Raw genomic sequence first — 14,244 nt, forward strand, 5'->3', positions numbered from 1 at the left:
TGAAAAGAGGCCCACAGCTGTGTGTCTTAATGTGTTTTTAAATCAGGAAAAACCGGGATCTCCAGTCTGTCACTACCTATGCCACACACTGGTTGTAACCTTATAGATTCAATAACAGCACACTGTACTACTGTACAGTAGTGATGCTAACATGGTACTTGGCATTTTAGGGTTCACTTTAAAATTCTTTTATTTGCTTTTAAATCCCTCAATGGTCTTGCCCCGCCGTACCTCTCTGAGCTTCTACACTTTTACACTCCTTCCCGGTCTCTCAGGTCAGCTGATCAGCTGCTCCTGAGAGAGCCTAAAACAAAGCGGAAGCTCAGAGGGGATCGTGCCTTCGCTGTGGCAGCTCCAAAACTCTGGAACAATCTGCCTCAGCACATCAGACAGGCCTCCTCTCTGTCTGTTTTTAAATCCCACCTAAAGACCCACCTCTTCTCCTTGGCTTTTAACACCTAGTAGGAAGTTGACTTCATTTATTTTATTTTAAGGATTTTTACTGTGTTTTATCTGTTATCTCTTTTATCTCATTGGCTTTATTGTTGTTTTACTGTACCTTTACCTCATTGTGTTCGTTGTTCTATTGTACTTCTGTTGTGTTATTTATTGTATTTTATTGTGAAGCACTTTGGAAACCTTGTGTTTATTTAAATTGTGCTATATAAATAAAATTGGATTGGATTGGATTGGATTGGCAGGAGTAGATACTGTTGGGCGACAGAGCTGCTGAAATGCTTCTTTGCCTGAAGTTTGAAGCGAAATCTCCACGCAATCCCACACGTGCCCCTGTTACAGCCACCCAGACACTGGTGGGGCAGGATGATTCTTTGGGTCAAACCTCATTTGGAAAATTGTAAACATTAAATATAAAATTTAAACTGATTAGGGAAAATCTGCAAAATTGCAAATGATAATAATATGAAAAATGTAAAATGCAATAGTGAAAAGACTTTTTCTATTTTAAGTCATAAATCACAATGTTTCATTAGAGTGGAGGGTTCAGACCAGGACTAAATATCTAGTTGCCATCCACGGGACCAATAACCAGTTAAAATCACATTAATCTCTCTGACAGACTGTCTGCTGGGATCAGAACAGGAGGTCAGAGGACCAGAACAAATGTCTCACCTCCTATCCTACCCTGCTCCTACGAGGTATGCCATTAATTAACGACAGTCATGATTTAATTAACAATGACACTTGTGATTTAATTAAAGATTTCACTGCCTGTGACAGTGTGGTGGTGGTTTCGCTCGGATTGACGCTGATATAGCTAGTGAAAGATTGTTAGCCTTGACATGTGAGAGCTGCTGTAACAGTCAGATTATAATCTACTCATGTTATATAAACAGCCCGCACACATATAGTTTTGGTGGAACAATCTGTTTCCTCACTATACTTCAATAACACTGAGCAAAGTAAGTGCAATTATATATAGTGATTCTAGATAAATGCTAATGTCAGGATGCTAACATGCTCATGAATTATTATGCTTATCAGTTCATGTTTTCCATGGCTGTTATCAGGCTAAACACATACTCAACTGTACTTACAGCTGAGGGTGACTGGTACTTTCCCATACGAAATGGTGAAGTTAATTTGTCCTCCTGATATCATGAATATTTAGTTTCAACAGCTAAATTTCATGCCATTTTATTTGTCAGTTTTTGATGTTTCAGTCTGGATCAGATATAAAGTCGATTCTCAACGCTCGGTTCCTACTTCTGCAATGGATCCAACAGAGTTGTAATCCGTGTGAGTGGACTGGGCCCTTTTAAGCATTTATGCTCATGTGCTGGTGGGTCAGCCTCATATGACTGAACGCCACCAGGAGATATGATTTTGCCAATATGTTGAGTTCATCTATTTCTTTAAGCATAAGTTCTTCTGAAAAAGGCGACTGAAAAGTTGTACGATCACTGAGCTGATCAACACAGAAGGATGGCTGAATTTGTTGCGCTTGTCCTGCCATTGACAAACGCAAACAAGGCAATACAGACATAGATGTAATAAAGATATATTAAAGGTTATTGAATTCTACTTTCATAAGAGCTAGATTTTGAACAGAATATGATGCAATATGGGTTTGTTTCTTGTTGTTTTTAAAGGATTATATTAGTACCTCAGGGCGTATACTGACAGGAACACTGTCCCTGACATTTGTACGCTTATTCATAGTCTGATAATTGTCAAATCAGATATTTTTATGTGTCATTCTATTAGTTGTGTTTCTGTGCCCCGAATAAACAAAGGTCCAGTATTTACTCATGCTTTAGTCTTTTTAGTTTTCAGTAATTATTCAACTGCTGCATGTTCACAGGCTCCCTGCTTCGGCTCTGCTTCACCTGACTTGCCTTTGCTTGTTTGGACATTGCTGCTTGTGAAAAGTAGGACAATGTGTACTGTGCCAATAGCCTCCTTAATTCCTCAGACAGTTCTGTTTGTTTTTGTTTGAACATAAAAGTTCCTTCAGCTGAGGTCTTATTACTTTAAGTTACGTCTTTGCCTTTAAGAACTGCCGCACAACGCATATTGTTCTTGTTAATACTTTGAAAGCTGCTTTTATCTTTTTAGAAAAATCCACACGTTCCTCTAGTAAAGTGCCTTAGAACTGAATCCCCCTGCTTTAGTCTTAGCCTTTTCTTCTGTCTTTGACTCACATACTTATACAAATGTATTGTTTCATTTTTTATATGATCCTTTGTTACTTTTCTTTGATATGTACCCTTGCATGTTTGAATGAGAATATGTCACTTTGGACTCTGCAAAGTTTTAGTATTTAGTACCTGATGTTTTTTTAGACATTATAATTCAGTAACTGAAATGTAATATAGCTCTAAAATAATTAAAGCACATGGATTGGTTAGATGTGGCAATGTAAGTATATTTTATTTACAGTTGTATAAACGAGATGATTCAATGCGAGATCTTTACTGGAAAAGGTAAGAAAAACAAGTGAATTCTCCCTTAATGGGTTTTGTGTGCATATGTGTTTGTGTGTGTGCGTGCGTGTGTGTGTGATGCATGCCTGTTGTGTTGTGTAACTATAGGTTAAGACATTCTCAGCTGCAGTCCAAATGCACGCAGTACAACCTCCTCAGCCACGTCTACATGAAACCAGACTCTATTTACATTTCATTCAATTTAAATGCTTCTTGCAAATTGACTAACTGTGTACAGGAACAACACGCATAAAAAAAAAAAAAAAAAAGAAAAAGAAAAATTAAAGCGCTGATAATAACACATACGCATGCACAGGCCTGAATGAGAACGTGATCAGAAGTTGCCTCTTGATTTAATATTAGAAATTTGTGTTTAATTAAGACTTTGTCTCTCTAATAAAGGAAAGTTGAAACAAAAGGGAAATTGTGAAACTGAAGCAGCTAACAGTGAAAAGTTAATTATCTGACAGTTGTTTCTTGGTAAAACAGGATTTTTCTTTACAGTTTGGGAGACCCCTCAGCATAAAGTGCTGTATGCAGTGCCGAACACCAGAAAGGATATGATAGTCTTCTTAACAGCAGTGGTTTCTTATCTCCAGAAGCCGGGAAATGGCCTGTTTTTGCACCTAACCAAGACCTGCACACAAGCTCGCAAGTCTAGCGAAGCTTTCAATTCACTCGGGTTCCTTCGCGCAAAAGTTCTCCGGTGCTGGCGCAGGGAGGCGGTTTTACGCGAAAGACTGAGTGCTGGTTGGGTGAAAAACTTGGCCCTTTGATGCAACCCCTTTGAGACTGGAAATGAGAAAGACTGCTGCGGCAGGAGAGAGGAAGAGAGGGGGCTTCCCAAAATGGCTAAAAGCCGAGTGTCAAGAACATTAAAAGGAAAAAAAAGAGAGACAAACAAAACACCAATGATTCTTAACTGATTCATCAAACTGCTAATTAGTCTTAATCTCTTATATCACCTGCTTATATCAGGCTGTTAATAGTAAAGCTAAATAACAGTTCAAACTTCTTATTAAAAATACATACACGTGCATTAGTGCAGAATTAAAGGGGAGAAAGATACACGTTGAACATCTACAAAATCTGATCCATAGCCTTTCAAAGAAACAATAATCGTCATCACCATTCAGATACATAAAGCTCTTAATTCATATACAAGCACACACATGCTTTCGTCATCGTCACTGGTAGACAAGATTAGCCATATGCTCATCTTTAGTGTCATTATTAATGCTTCCCAATGAAAGAAATGTTGTCTAAAAACCTTAAAAGTGTAGATAAAAACACATAGTTTCTATTAAAAATACTTGATCTCCACTGAAGCTTACAGTACGTCATGTATTGCAGTATATGGTTTTAAGAAATACTAGATATCACTGTGATAACTAGGCCCTAATCGGAAGTGATATGTCGCATGGATGCACCAAATCTGGCGCATCCGTAAACTTAACCAAACTAAACCTGGCTTGCTAAAGGTTACACAGCTGCTCAGGAAATTGGAAAACATCAAACATTAAGTAAATGCATGTGAGTAAAAGGACAAAACAAGGGTAAATAAGTTAGCTAATAATATAGAGAAGGAAAAGATTGTATATGTGAGTCAGATGGGTTCTTCTGTGCATGCTCAGGGACCCTACAAACATCTAAGAGCAGGTAATCCTGTCTTTAAAAAAAGGTGCAAGTTCAGTGTTTTTTTTAGGACACTTCTTCAGCAAGCGGTTTTCTCAAAAGCTCCGTCGGCAGGCGGTGAAATGAAAGCTTCGGCTTCATCGAGGAAGGGAACGAGGAGCCTTCCCCCGGCCACTTCCTCTCCTCCTCCCTCGTCACGTTTCCTCTCTCCTCTGGGGGAGCGAACCTCAGCGTCGCCCTCTCTCTCTCTTTCTCTCTCTCTCTCTGTCTTGTTACACCACGGTGCTGACAGACGGGTCAGACAAGTTGAGTTGGCCCGTGATGTCAGTGGGTGGGTACTGCTGCAGAAGTGAGGAAAATTGGGGGGGAAAAGGAGGAAGAGAAACACACAGCTGGGTGTCATTTATTGACAAAAGCACAAATGTGAAGATTTGTCTTGTTGTCGCCACGTACATTTTTCTAAACATTCAGTTTAATTCAAGAATAAATGTGCTTCATTTCTGCAGAAGCAGGAGGATGCTCTAACCCCTCTCAGGCAGAATCCGATTTTCTTATTTCCTGTTCATTTGTGTAAAGCAGTTGGTTGTGCCTGAGGTGGGCCAAGATCCTGAGAGCCTCAACAACAGCACATTTGAATCAGGCGTCATTTATTTTTTGGCCTCAACAACATGACTGGGTGATAATTTCCTGCTGTGGACAAAACAGACAGCTCGTTTATCTCCCCATGGTCATTTTGTATGCATGCAGGCGGGCGGCTCCTCTAATTTTAGCAGCTCAGGAGCAGGACTGGGCCGATTTCAAAGCGCTGTTGTGTCGAACTCTTACATCCAGCCCCTGCTTCACTGTGCTTCTTTAAAAGAAGAGTGCATTGAATCATAGGCTTCTACGGTGCTGAGAGGGGAAACAGGATCCCTATTCCATGCATGTGCTCAGTTTCTATGGCAACGGTGATTTTGCCTTTCAGCAGTTGTCTGACAGCCGTGTATTCTTTACAATCACGGGGCTGCCGTTTCTGCTCATGAGAAGAGATACAGAAACCTGGTGAAACAATCACTCGTGAAAACATTTTATATATTTCGCTTTAAATCGTTTGCAGTGACGTGCTGTTTTTGTGGCGTTGCGTCATGTCTGAGAGAGACATGGGTGGAGTAACTCTCGTCTGCATTATGTTTTGTCATAATCTGACTAATTTCCAGCATGCCAATTGTAATCTTGACTCACAACGCTGTGCTGGAAAAACCTGCTTCATATCGTCCAGGGTGCAGGACATCATATTTAGTCTGCACATTAAACACGTCACATATTGGAGTTGTGCACTGATGGACTGCAGAACCAAAACAGGGAAGGTGTGCCCATCTCATTTGTCTTTTTCTCAACTAAACAAGTCTAAGTTGCCTCTCGTTTTAAGCTGATAGAGCCAATACATTCAAGCATACAAGCTTCAGAAGCTGTTATGATGCAACAAACATGCTGGCAGATGGGGCAACATCCAGACTGAATAGAAAAAATGTTTTGTTTGTTTGTTTTTTAAATTAGGAGTCAGGCTGGATGTGCCTCATCCCCTTGACCCGCGAGTTGCATCATCAGATAGCTTACAGCCCCCATTTGGGTCTCCTCATGTCTTGTACCTTGAGGGCCTGTTAACAGCGCACCCTACTGGGGTCAAGTGGACCAGCAAAAGAGAGACACTTCACTGACATCACAACCACACTTAATGCTTACAAGGCTACTTATTCAGTACAGCTATGGCGATTCTTTTCATATGGCACAGTTACAAAGAGCACGTTTACTTCTACTGTTGCTACATCTACGACAGTTAAAGTAGTTTGCATGCTTGCAGAGGGAGAGAGGAGCAGTGTGGCATGTGGGTGAGGGACACTGACACTCAAGTCCATTGATATCCATTAATATAAAAGAAGAACATTTATATAAAATCAAAATAATGGTCAAAGACTGGAGATGGTAGGTCTTTCAATCGGAGCATGTTTTTTTTTGGTCACACTAAATCCTGTTTCCACTTTGAGACATTTTATTCTTCCCTCTACTAGGGCTCCCAAATCACCATCCGAACCCTCGAACAGACATATTAACAATGGCGATCCCACTTTCTTCTTCTCTCCAAACGGGACCAATTCTATTGAGAAAATCGCCAGGGGGGAGGGTAAAGGTGGTTTGCTTCGGTGTGGACACATCCATAAGAAATAAATAAAATAAAATAAAATAATAGGAGAGTTAACACAAGAGAAATAGTAAAAGACAGGAAATCAAAAAGAAACATGTGATTTCTTTTTTACTTTGTGACCCGTTAGCTTAACTGCCATAGGCCGCATCGATGTTAAGCTGTTTGTGAAGGCTGCTGTGCTATCTCCAGAGATTATTGTCGTTCCTACTTCTTCTACAGAGAGGCTAGATTTGGTCAAGGACCAGCTAGGTCTGGTGGAGCAGCTGGGTACAAATGTGTGCGGGTCACCAGTTTGTCAGAGCAATCCAAGGTCGTGAGGAACAATCTCTCAAACCGCAAAGAGCGCGGCTTTTTAACCGAACTGTGAAGGAACATAGAAAACCTGACACTCTCATGTGCTGCAACAAAAAAAAAATCAATAAAAAAAATCAAGCAGAGATATAGAAATGGTATAAAACAGCATTTAGATGCTCTCCTTGTAACACAGTGAGAGTCTAAGGCTTCACAAAGTTTTTAGCCCCGATAAAAACAGTGGTTCAAACGTAAAAGAGGACTGTCTTCATCACCTGAAAATATACCCTGAAAGAGGCATGCACAGTTCAGACCACATGGACACTGGAAATTAAACAAGGATTATGACAAACAAAGTATGACAAAGCAAAAAAATAAATCGGTTAATTGAAATCCATGAGTGTAATCCTGAAATAGACATGTTATAAATCAATAAGACGGGACATTAGTCTTCTTCTCAGGAGGACTGGCCATCACCACTACCTTGAAAATGGACTTTGGAAAAAAAAATGACAGAACATCGGCGCATGCTTTTCAAAACACGGGCAAACCAATACCGACTGGAGACCACACGGAGGAGGTGCGGGATCGGTGCAATGAAAAACGATGGACAGACGAAGGATCAAGCAGTCAAAACGACAGGACACAAGTATAATAAACGGACAGCGCGCACACACACACACCACAAGGTCACCACCAAAAAGGATCACAATTGCCAGAATCCACGTCCAAACCAGAGGCAGGGAGGAAGAGCAGCCCAAGACAAAACACTACTGGCAGACCAGACTGCTGGCTTGTGTCGCCCCCTCCTCCAGAATCCTATCAGACTAATCCCATCAGACCACCCACCCCGAGAAAAAAAAAGAAAAAAAAAGAAAACCTGGGACGCTCCCTTCCCAAATTCAGAGCCCAGCTCCTGGCCTGGCCTGACCTGAGATCCTGCACTGATTCCCTCCACGCTGTAAAGGAACTATAAATGCTAAATGGTGATGGCTGGTCGATGGTGAATGGACAGACACGTGGCGGAGGCCGCGGAGCCGTGTGGAAATGAGTGAGTGGAAAAAATGTGACTCTTTCGTGGTCGGATATGGGGATGTAGGAAGAGAGGACAGCGAGAGAGAAAGGAGAGAGATGAAGGAAGAGACAGAGGAAGAGAGGAGAGAGAGGGAAGATGTTGCTTCTTCGTCTCCTTACCGTGTCTTTGGAGGACCTACGTCTCTTGATGCTGGAGGCCAGGGTGGTACTGATGGACCTAAAAGAGGCTTTCTTTTTGGGGTCGGGCTCTGCTCTACCACTTTTCCTATCCTAAAATAAATATATGTAGAAGCATTATTCATGGTCTCTGGCTGGGGTGACAACCTTGGTTTCAGTTTCACCCATTCTCTCTACCCACCTCCCACCCAGCCGATAAATTACCTTACTTTTTATTCTCTACATATTGGGAGGGTTGTTTTGAAAAGACTACATCGTTTGGATAATGTAAAATGCAAAAAGAGGGAGAAAGAAAAGGGATAAAGCCTGTTAGATGCGAGAGTGGAAATAGTCTGTCCATTCTGATATGAGGGCATTTGCTTAGACTTATGTGACCTTATCACACTTGCACTGCACAAGATGACAGTCAGTAGTCCTCTAGAAATGTGCTGACGCATTCACTCGGTCCCCAGAAATGCACTGGAATGAGTGATGACTAATAAAGATGTCAGTGGGTGTGATATCTATGTTATACCACTTCAAGCATCTAGAATATTCTGCCTGTATGCTCGCTTATGCCTGAACACACACACTTTGCAGTTGCAGCTTAGTCATCTCAACACACAAGCAATCTCAGATTCAAATGGATGGATCGACTACACATGCTGATTGATTATGACTTTACAGAGTAATTAAGATCTACTCGGACCTGACACAGGTCAGAGCTCTGGAAATCACTTTCAAACGCAATCCTGTCAAAATCGAAAAAGTAAGGGAGAAGAAGCAGAAGTTTTAACCATATCCTTACAAGACGGCGAGCCAATTTGGTGCCCTCCCTCCCTCATACCATCAGAGTGCCCCACAGCTACTCTCAGCACGATAACTGGGTGTTTGTGTGCAAACAAAAAAATAAAAATAAAACTCATATTAAGGTATTCTTACATCCTGAGTCTCTAGAGAGGAAGAGGGCTGCATAGGGGGAGAAAAGAAAAATAAAATAAATTTCCATCCACTGGATTATTATTACTTTAAAGAAGATCCTTATGCAAAAGCCAAGGGAACCAAAAAGGGCATATATATATAAATATATATAAATTAAAGAAAAAAATAGCAAAACAAACATCCACATCCAAAGCCAGGCAGCTATAAAAAAGTTTAGAAGCTGCAAAATTGGATGCCACTAAAATGCATATCAAAGAGGGAAAACAACAGCGACAAAGGTCAGTAATTAAAGCCCACTTAAAGTCATTATACCTTCAATTGGTATAATGGAAATTCACCCCACACACAAGGGAATGCGATGGAGTATGAGACGGAGAGCATAAAAAAAAGAGATCTGAGAAAGAATGGTCTCCTATTGTAGCAGCAAAACAAAATCCTTAATGTAATAAAAGTGCAAAAAAAAAAAAAGGTACAGATTTCATGGTCATCTAAGCAAATAAAGGCCAAAAGGTGCTACTTCTAAAAGAAGGAAGCACTCTAAGGTGAGTAAATCAGAGGTGGAGGATGACTAGGATGAGTAGTAGCAGGAAGGGAGGCCCTTGGGGTGGGCGGGGCAGTGTGGTGTGAATTTCAACATGCCAAAAACGTCTTATGGATGGAAGGAAGGAGTAAAAAGGGAAAACATAGAATAAGTAAACACAAAACAAATAGCATGACAAATCAATCCTGGCCAGCACTGGCCCCGCAGTACATCCTTTTTCATCAGGTCACATGACTAGGCTCTTTTTCAGGACACATTCGTAGCACCATCACCCCGCCAACCAGCACTTTTTCTCTCAACCACCCGATGGCATGATATCAGGTGTCGAGCAGGTACTGGTGAGAGCCGGCAGAGGAGTGATTGGTGCACGGCATTACTCCGTTTTCTAAATAAATAAAATCTTTTTCCTGTTGGAAGATGATATCTCATGTTAGTAAATAGTGTAACACATAAGCCTGTGTATTTGTCTCAGGGAAAAAAAAAATCAATGCCCAAGTGACTTCAGCTCCCTTCTTTTGATCTGTACTTTCCCCCGTTTCTTACACGTCTGAGACTGCAGGAGTCGCAGCCTGGCCACTCTGAGCCCTGATGAGGCGCTGCGTGTGCACAGTCCCGGCCATGCAGGGGCATGCTGGACCATCAGATGAAGCGTGGCGTGGGACCGCACAGTGTACAGCAGCCGTCTGTTTCACACTGGAAACGGAAGCCAGCTGCCATAGTCCAGCGTCATTGAACACCCTCATTGTTGTTGCCGCCCAAAAGAGTGTCTGACTCTTTGCTTTCATCCCAAACTGAAACCATCAGTTTCGGTGTTGTTCAGACTGTGCACTTCTGAGTAACGTCTGTTTGAAAAGGGAAAGCTAAAAGCCAGATGTGTAGCCTCTCAGTGATGTAGTGCACAGCAAAACTACTGTAATAGCACCCGAGATGCTAAGAAATCAGTAATATACAGGTGATGTAAATCTTTATAATGTGAATTTGCACATTAGAGTTGTATAGGAACAAAGTTTCAAGCACAGTTATCATGTCCAACATATATTCAGACACAGTAAAACCATCTTTCACAATCCTGGAAAGCTGTTTTGGTTTCTGCTCCCTCAGCAGTTATTTAAAAAAGAACTGTAGCTGAAAAAGCTTTTTTTTTATTGTCAAAGGTCTGTACTAAAAGGCGCATCTATTTAAGATATTATAATCTTCTCAATTAGCATGACTCCATTAAATTCAGAGCATGTTAGGTTTGCCGAAGAAATGTTTGTCAACCTGTGATGGCTGTGGCGACATTAACATGATATCTGTAACAGCTGATTTTTGGAAACTTGAAGAGACGAGCTGTGAACAGAAGATCGACACATGATCTGTTTAAATTCACAGGCTGAAGTTGTAAGCAAACAGTTAACAACAGCAGATATAAAGCAACATCCATTCCTTAGGATTCATGCTTTTGGGATACTAAACTTTATCAAATGCAAAGTATAATTTTAGATTATAAAGACTTAAATCACTTTAATAATGAGACAAATCTTCTTACTTAAATTCAGGTATCTGTGTGCTACCTGAGATTAAGTAGTTTTACCACCGCTACATCTCTGTGGCTACAGCTTCTTAAAGCTTAACTATCTTAGGCATGCAATTCTAACAAAGCGGACAGGTTTGCTATTTGTCAGAGCTTGTAAAGACAATGTCAGATGGTGTGACGGTTAATAAGCGTATACTATAAAGGCTTTTGAGCATTAACAGCATGTAGACATACAGTATGCCATCCCTCACAGAGTGAAGGCTGTACTACAAGAACAGACTTAGTCAGATGTGCACATTCTCTGAAGTTGCATCTCTGTTTGAAGGTATGTGGGAGCACAGAGCTTTGCGTAATACACCATCCTGAGGCAGTGGAAGCACATAATAACATACAACACATGTACAAGCAGTCGAAATGATGCCAACAATGGGAATCCAGGTTTTAGTGCTTGCTGCACTAAGGAAGGAGGAGGCCACATAAACTGTGATCTTAGAGTCTCCAGTGTCATGACACTCTGCGTCCTACATAGCCAAGTTGTTATTTTCAATTTGATCATGGTGAGTAATCAGATCAGTGCACCCAAACACTGCGAATTAGATCCTGAATAATATTCACGAAGAACAGATTGGATTAGCTCGACTTTATGGGCTCTCTGTCTGTATTATGAAGATTGTGTGTGTGTCCATTGTTTTAGCTCTAGGGTCCGCAGTGACGGTCACTGAGCAAGAAGAGCATGCACAAGCCGTCGTTGTTCAGCGGGGCAGAGAGATCAGTGTGATCACCGCTGACATCTGATCTAACTTACACTGGTCTAAGAGCAGTTTATTGTTTCCCTCTCCTTTCTCAGTGAAGCTCCCCTGCATGCATTCGCCTGCTGCATGAGCCTAGAGAATGTACATCCATATGAGGACACAGATGACAGTTACATACAGTTGTCAGTTCGATGGTAGACACTCTCAGAAGGACACTGATTTGCTGACAGGCACTTGTGATTTTTATACTTTACCTTCCACCAGCCCTGCTGTCTCAATGCAGCAGGGCCAGACACTTTCAAGGTTCAAGGTTTACAGAGACAGAGCAGATAGATTGCCAGGGCCACATGGACTCACAGACTGATTGGCCATCAATGTGAAAATCCTGTACCTCCAAGGTATCCAATCAGGGAGTGAGTAAAGGTCCTTGGGGATAGAGGAGGGGAGCTCCAACGCTTCAAGGCTGTGTTGATTGCATTGGAGTACACGGGCAAATCATGTTCTCCACTGGGCAAAGGAACTTATTGCTTGATTATAGTTCAAACGGTCAGTTCATTTAAATAAATCAAAAAGTGAAAAAAGAAAATGAGTGAGAACCACAAGTGAGATTTCTTTGATTCTGCTGTTCCTAAAGAGATCAAAGATTATAAAACCAAACTATCTGCAAGGTTTGATGCCACGAGAGATTAACTTTCATGAACTGACCCTTTACACTGATGCCTTTTTAGGAAGGCGGTGCGGCTTGAAGCTTTTGGCATGCAAGTTTTACACTCCGTCTGCATTATGGACACTGCAGTGGATAAGGAGACATACTGTGCACAGTAGCTTTGCACCTTAAAGTTGTTCTAACAATACTGGGAGGGTCACTACTGTGTGATTGTGCCAGGGCATTGATTTTACTCTTCATGCTCTATTTGTAATTTTAGCTTATGGCTACTGTTAGTATGACCGCCTGAGTGAAGGAAATCAATGTTTCAGTAATGTTTCCGGCATTTTCTTTTTCTTTTTGTTGGTTTTCCATGTATCATATGACCTTATGAACCATATAGCACCACAGCAGTAGCTTAGAGCTAATAATTCATGCCATGGACATGGTTTGGTGAAGTTTTAACTTGGATATCCATCATGTTAGAGGGTCACAAGGCTAATTATCTTATTGTTGCTCTAACAGCCAGTGGTGACATGGGGTGGAAATGGCTCTGCTACATACTAATGAGGGAGTCCCAGCCACTGCTTGACTTCCAGAGGCCTCCTTACTCTCCTGCAGGCACACACAAGAGACATGGGTGCAGTTGGCCTCTGGGAACTTTTAAGATCTACAGGGTGGCCACTCAGGATGCCTTATATTACTGTAGGCATCAGAGATCATACTTTCTTGTGCGGTGATCTGGTGTTCTAACCACTACTGGAAATAAGATGTTCCTTGAGAGACAGAAATCAACCCGAATGACAAGAAGGCTTTGCTGGCTCTCATGCACCACAGTTTGGGGCGATTCCACCCAAGGTGTGAGGGTTCACAGGAGATCATTCCTACCTGCAAGTTCTTCCTCCAAACATTGACGGCCGCAAAGGCGAGCTGCATCTGCTTCCTGCGGGCGTCTTTATGGCGCTTATAGGCAATTTCAATGAAGATGAGGAAGATCCCTGCTGCTATGCCTCCAGCCACCAGCATGAAGACACCTGTTGGGGTGGGACGGACGAACAAAGACAAAGAAGAGACAAAAATACGTAAGCTGCCGGTCCACAACCCTGTCGCTCCCACTGAGCATGAATGCATCGTCTGCTCGTCATGCTCAGCGGTCGCCCCGCGTTTTATAACCTGCTCCTACTGAAGGCGACGTCTGCGAACCACTCAAAATTAATAAAAGACCACAACCGCACAAGTTCACAGCACAAGATACTGTACGGCACACTTCCACAGAGCACCCACGCTGACACTAAAACAATCATTTTGTAAAGGTATTGGACAAAAAAGGGCTACAGTACCTTACCACTGCAGTTTTTGTCCAATCACTTTTAACGCTTTCTCTACGCCACAAGGACCATACCTGCCATGTTTTCAAAGGTGAGTGTGGCTGGGGCATTGCTCCTTGAGTCACACTCCTGGTATCTCACCCAGGTTTTATCTAGGTCTTCCATGAAGCCGTTCTCATGAGAACTGCAGGGGGTTGGGGGTGGTGGGGAGAGAAGTAACAAAGTTAATAAATGCCACACAAAACGACAGAATATTCGAGCCGCCTACTCCCAGA

The 14,244-nt window shown here is 41.9% G+C and overlaps 1 protein-coding gene across 5 annotated transcripts in view; it reads right to left on the bottom strand.

The window, feature by feature from the left end:
* Positions 1–4,715: 4,715 nt before the first annotated feature.
* The window catches only part of grin1a (glutamate receptor, ionotropic, N-methyl D-aspartate 1a), a 29,174-nt gene continuing 19,645 nt past the window's right edge, over positions 4,716–14,244 (bottom strand). For 2 of the 5 annotated variants that reach the window (XM_084571945.1, XM_084571944.1), the window contains 3 exons: positions 14,044–14,153; positions 13,530–13,675; positions 4,716–4,921 (listed from right to left, as the gene is read on the bottom strand). In XM_084571945.1, the coding sequence (XP_084428071.1) occupies positions 4,853–4,921; positions 13,530–13,675; positions 14,044–14,153 (325 nt within the window). In that variant the 3' untranslated portion in view covers positions 4,716–4,852. Of the gene's footprint in view, positions 4,922–8,247; positions 8,359–9,186; positions 9,214–13,529; positions 13,676–14,043; positions 14,154–14,244 lie in introns of all 5 variants that reach the window. The other 3 variants (XM_084571943.1, XM_084571942.1, XM_084571941.1) reach the window with 3 other exon arrangements.

The sequence above is a fragment of the Chelon labrosus genome, assembly GCF_963514085.1.
Source record: "Chelon labrosus genome assembly, chromosome: 22".
Taxonomy (NCBI): domain Eukaryota; kingdom Metazoa; phylum Chordata; class Actinopteri; order Mugiliformes; family Mugilidae; genus Chelon; species Chelon labrosus.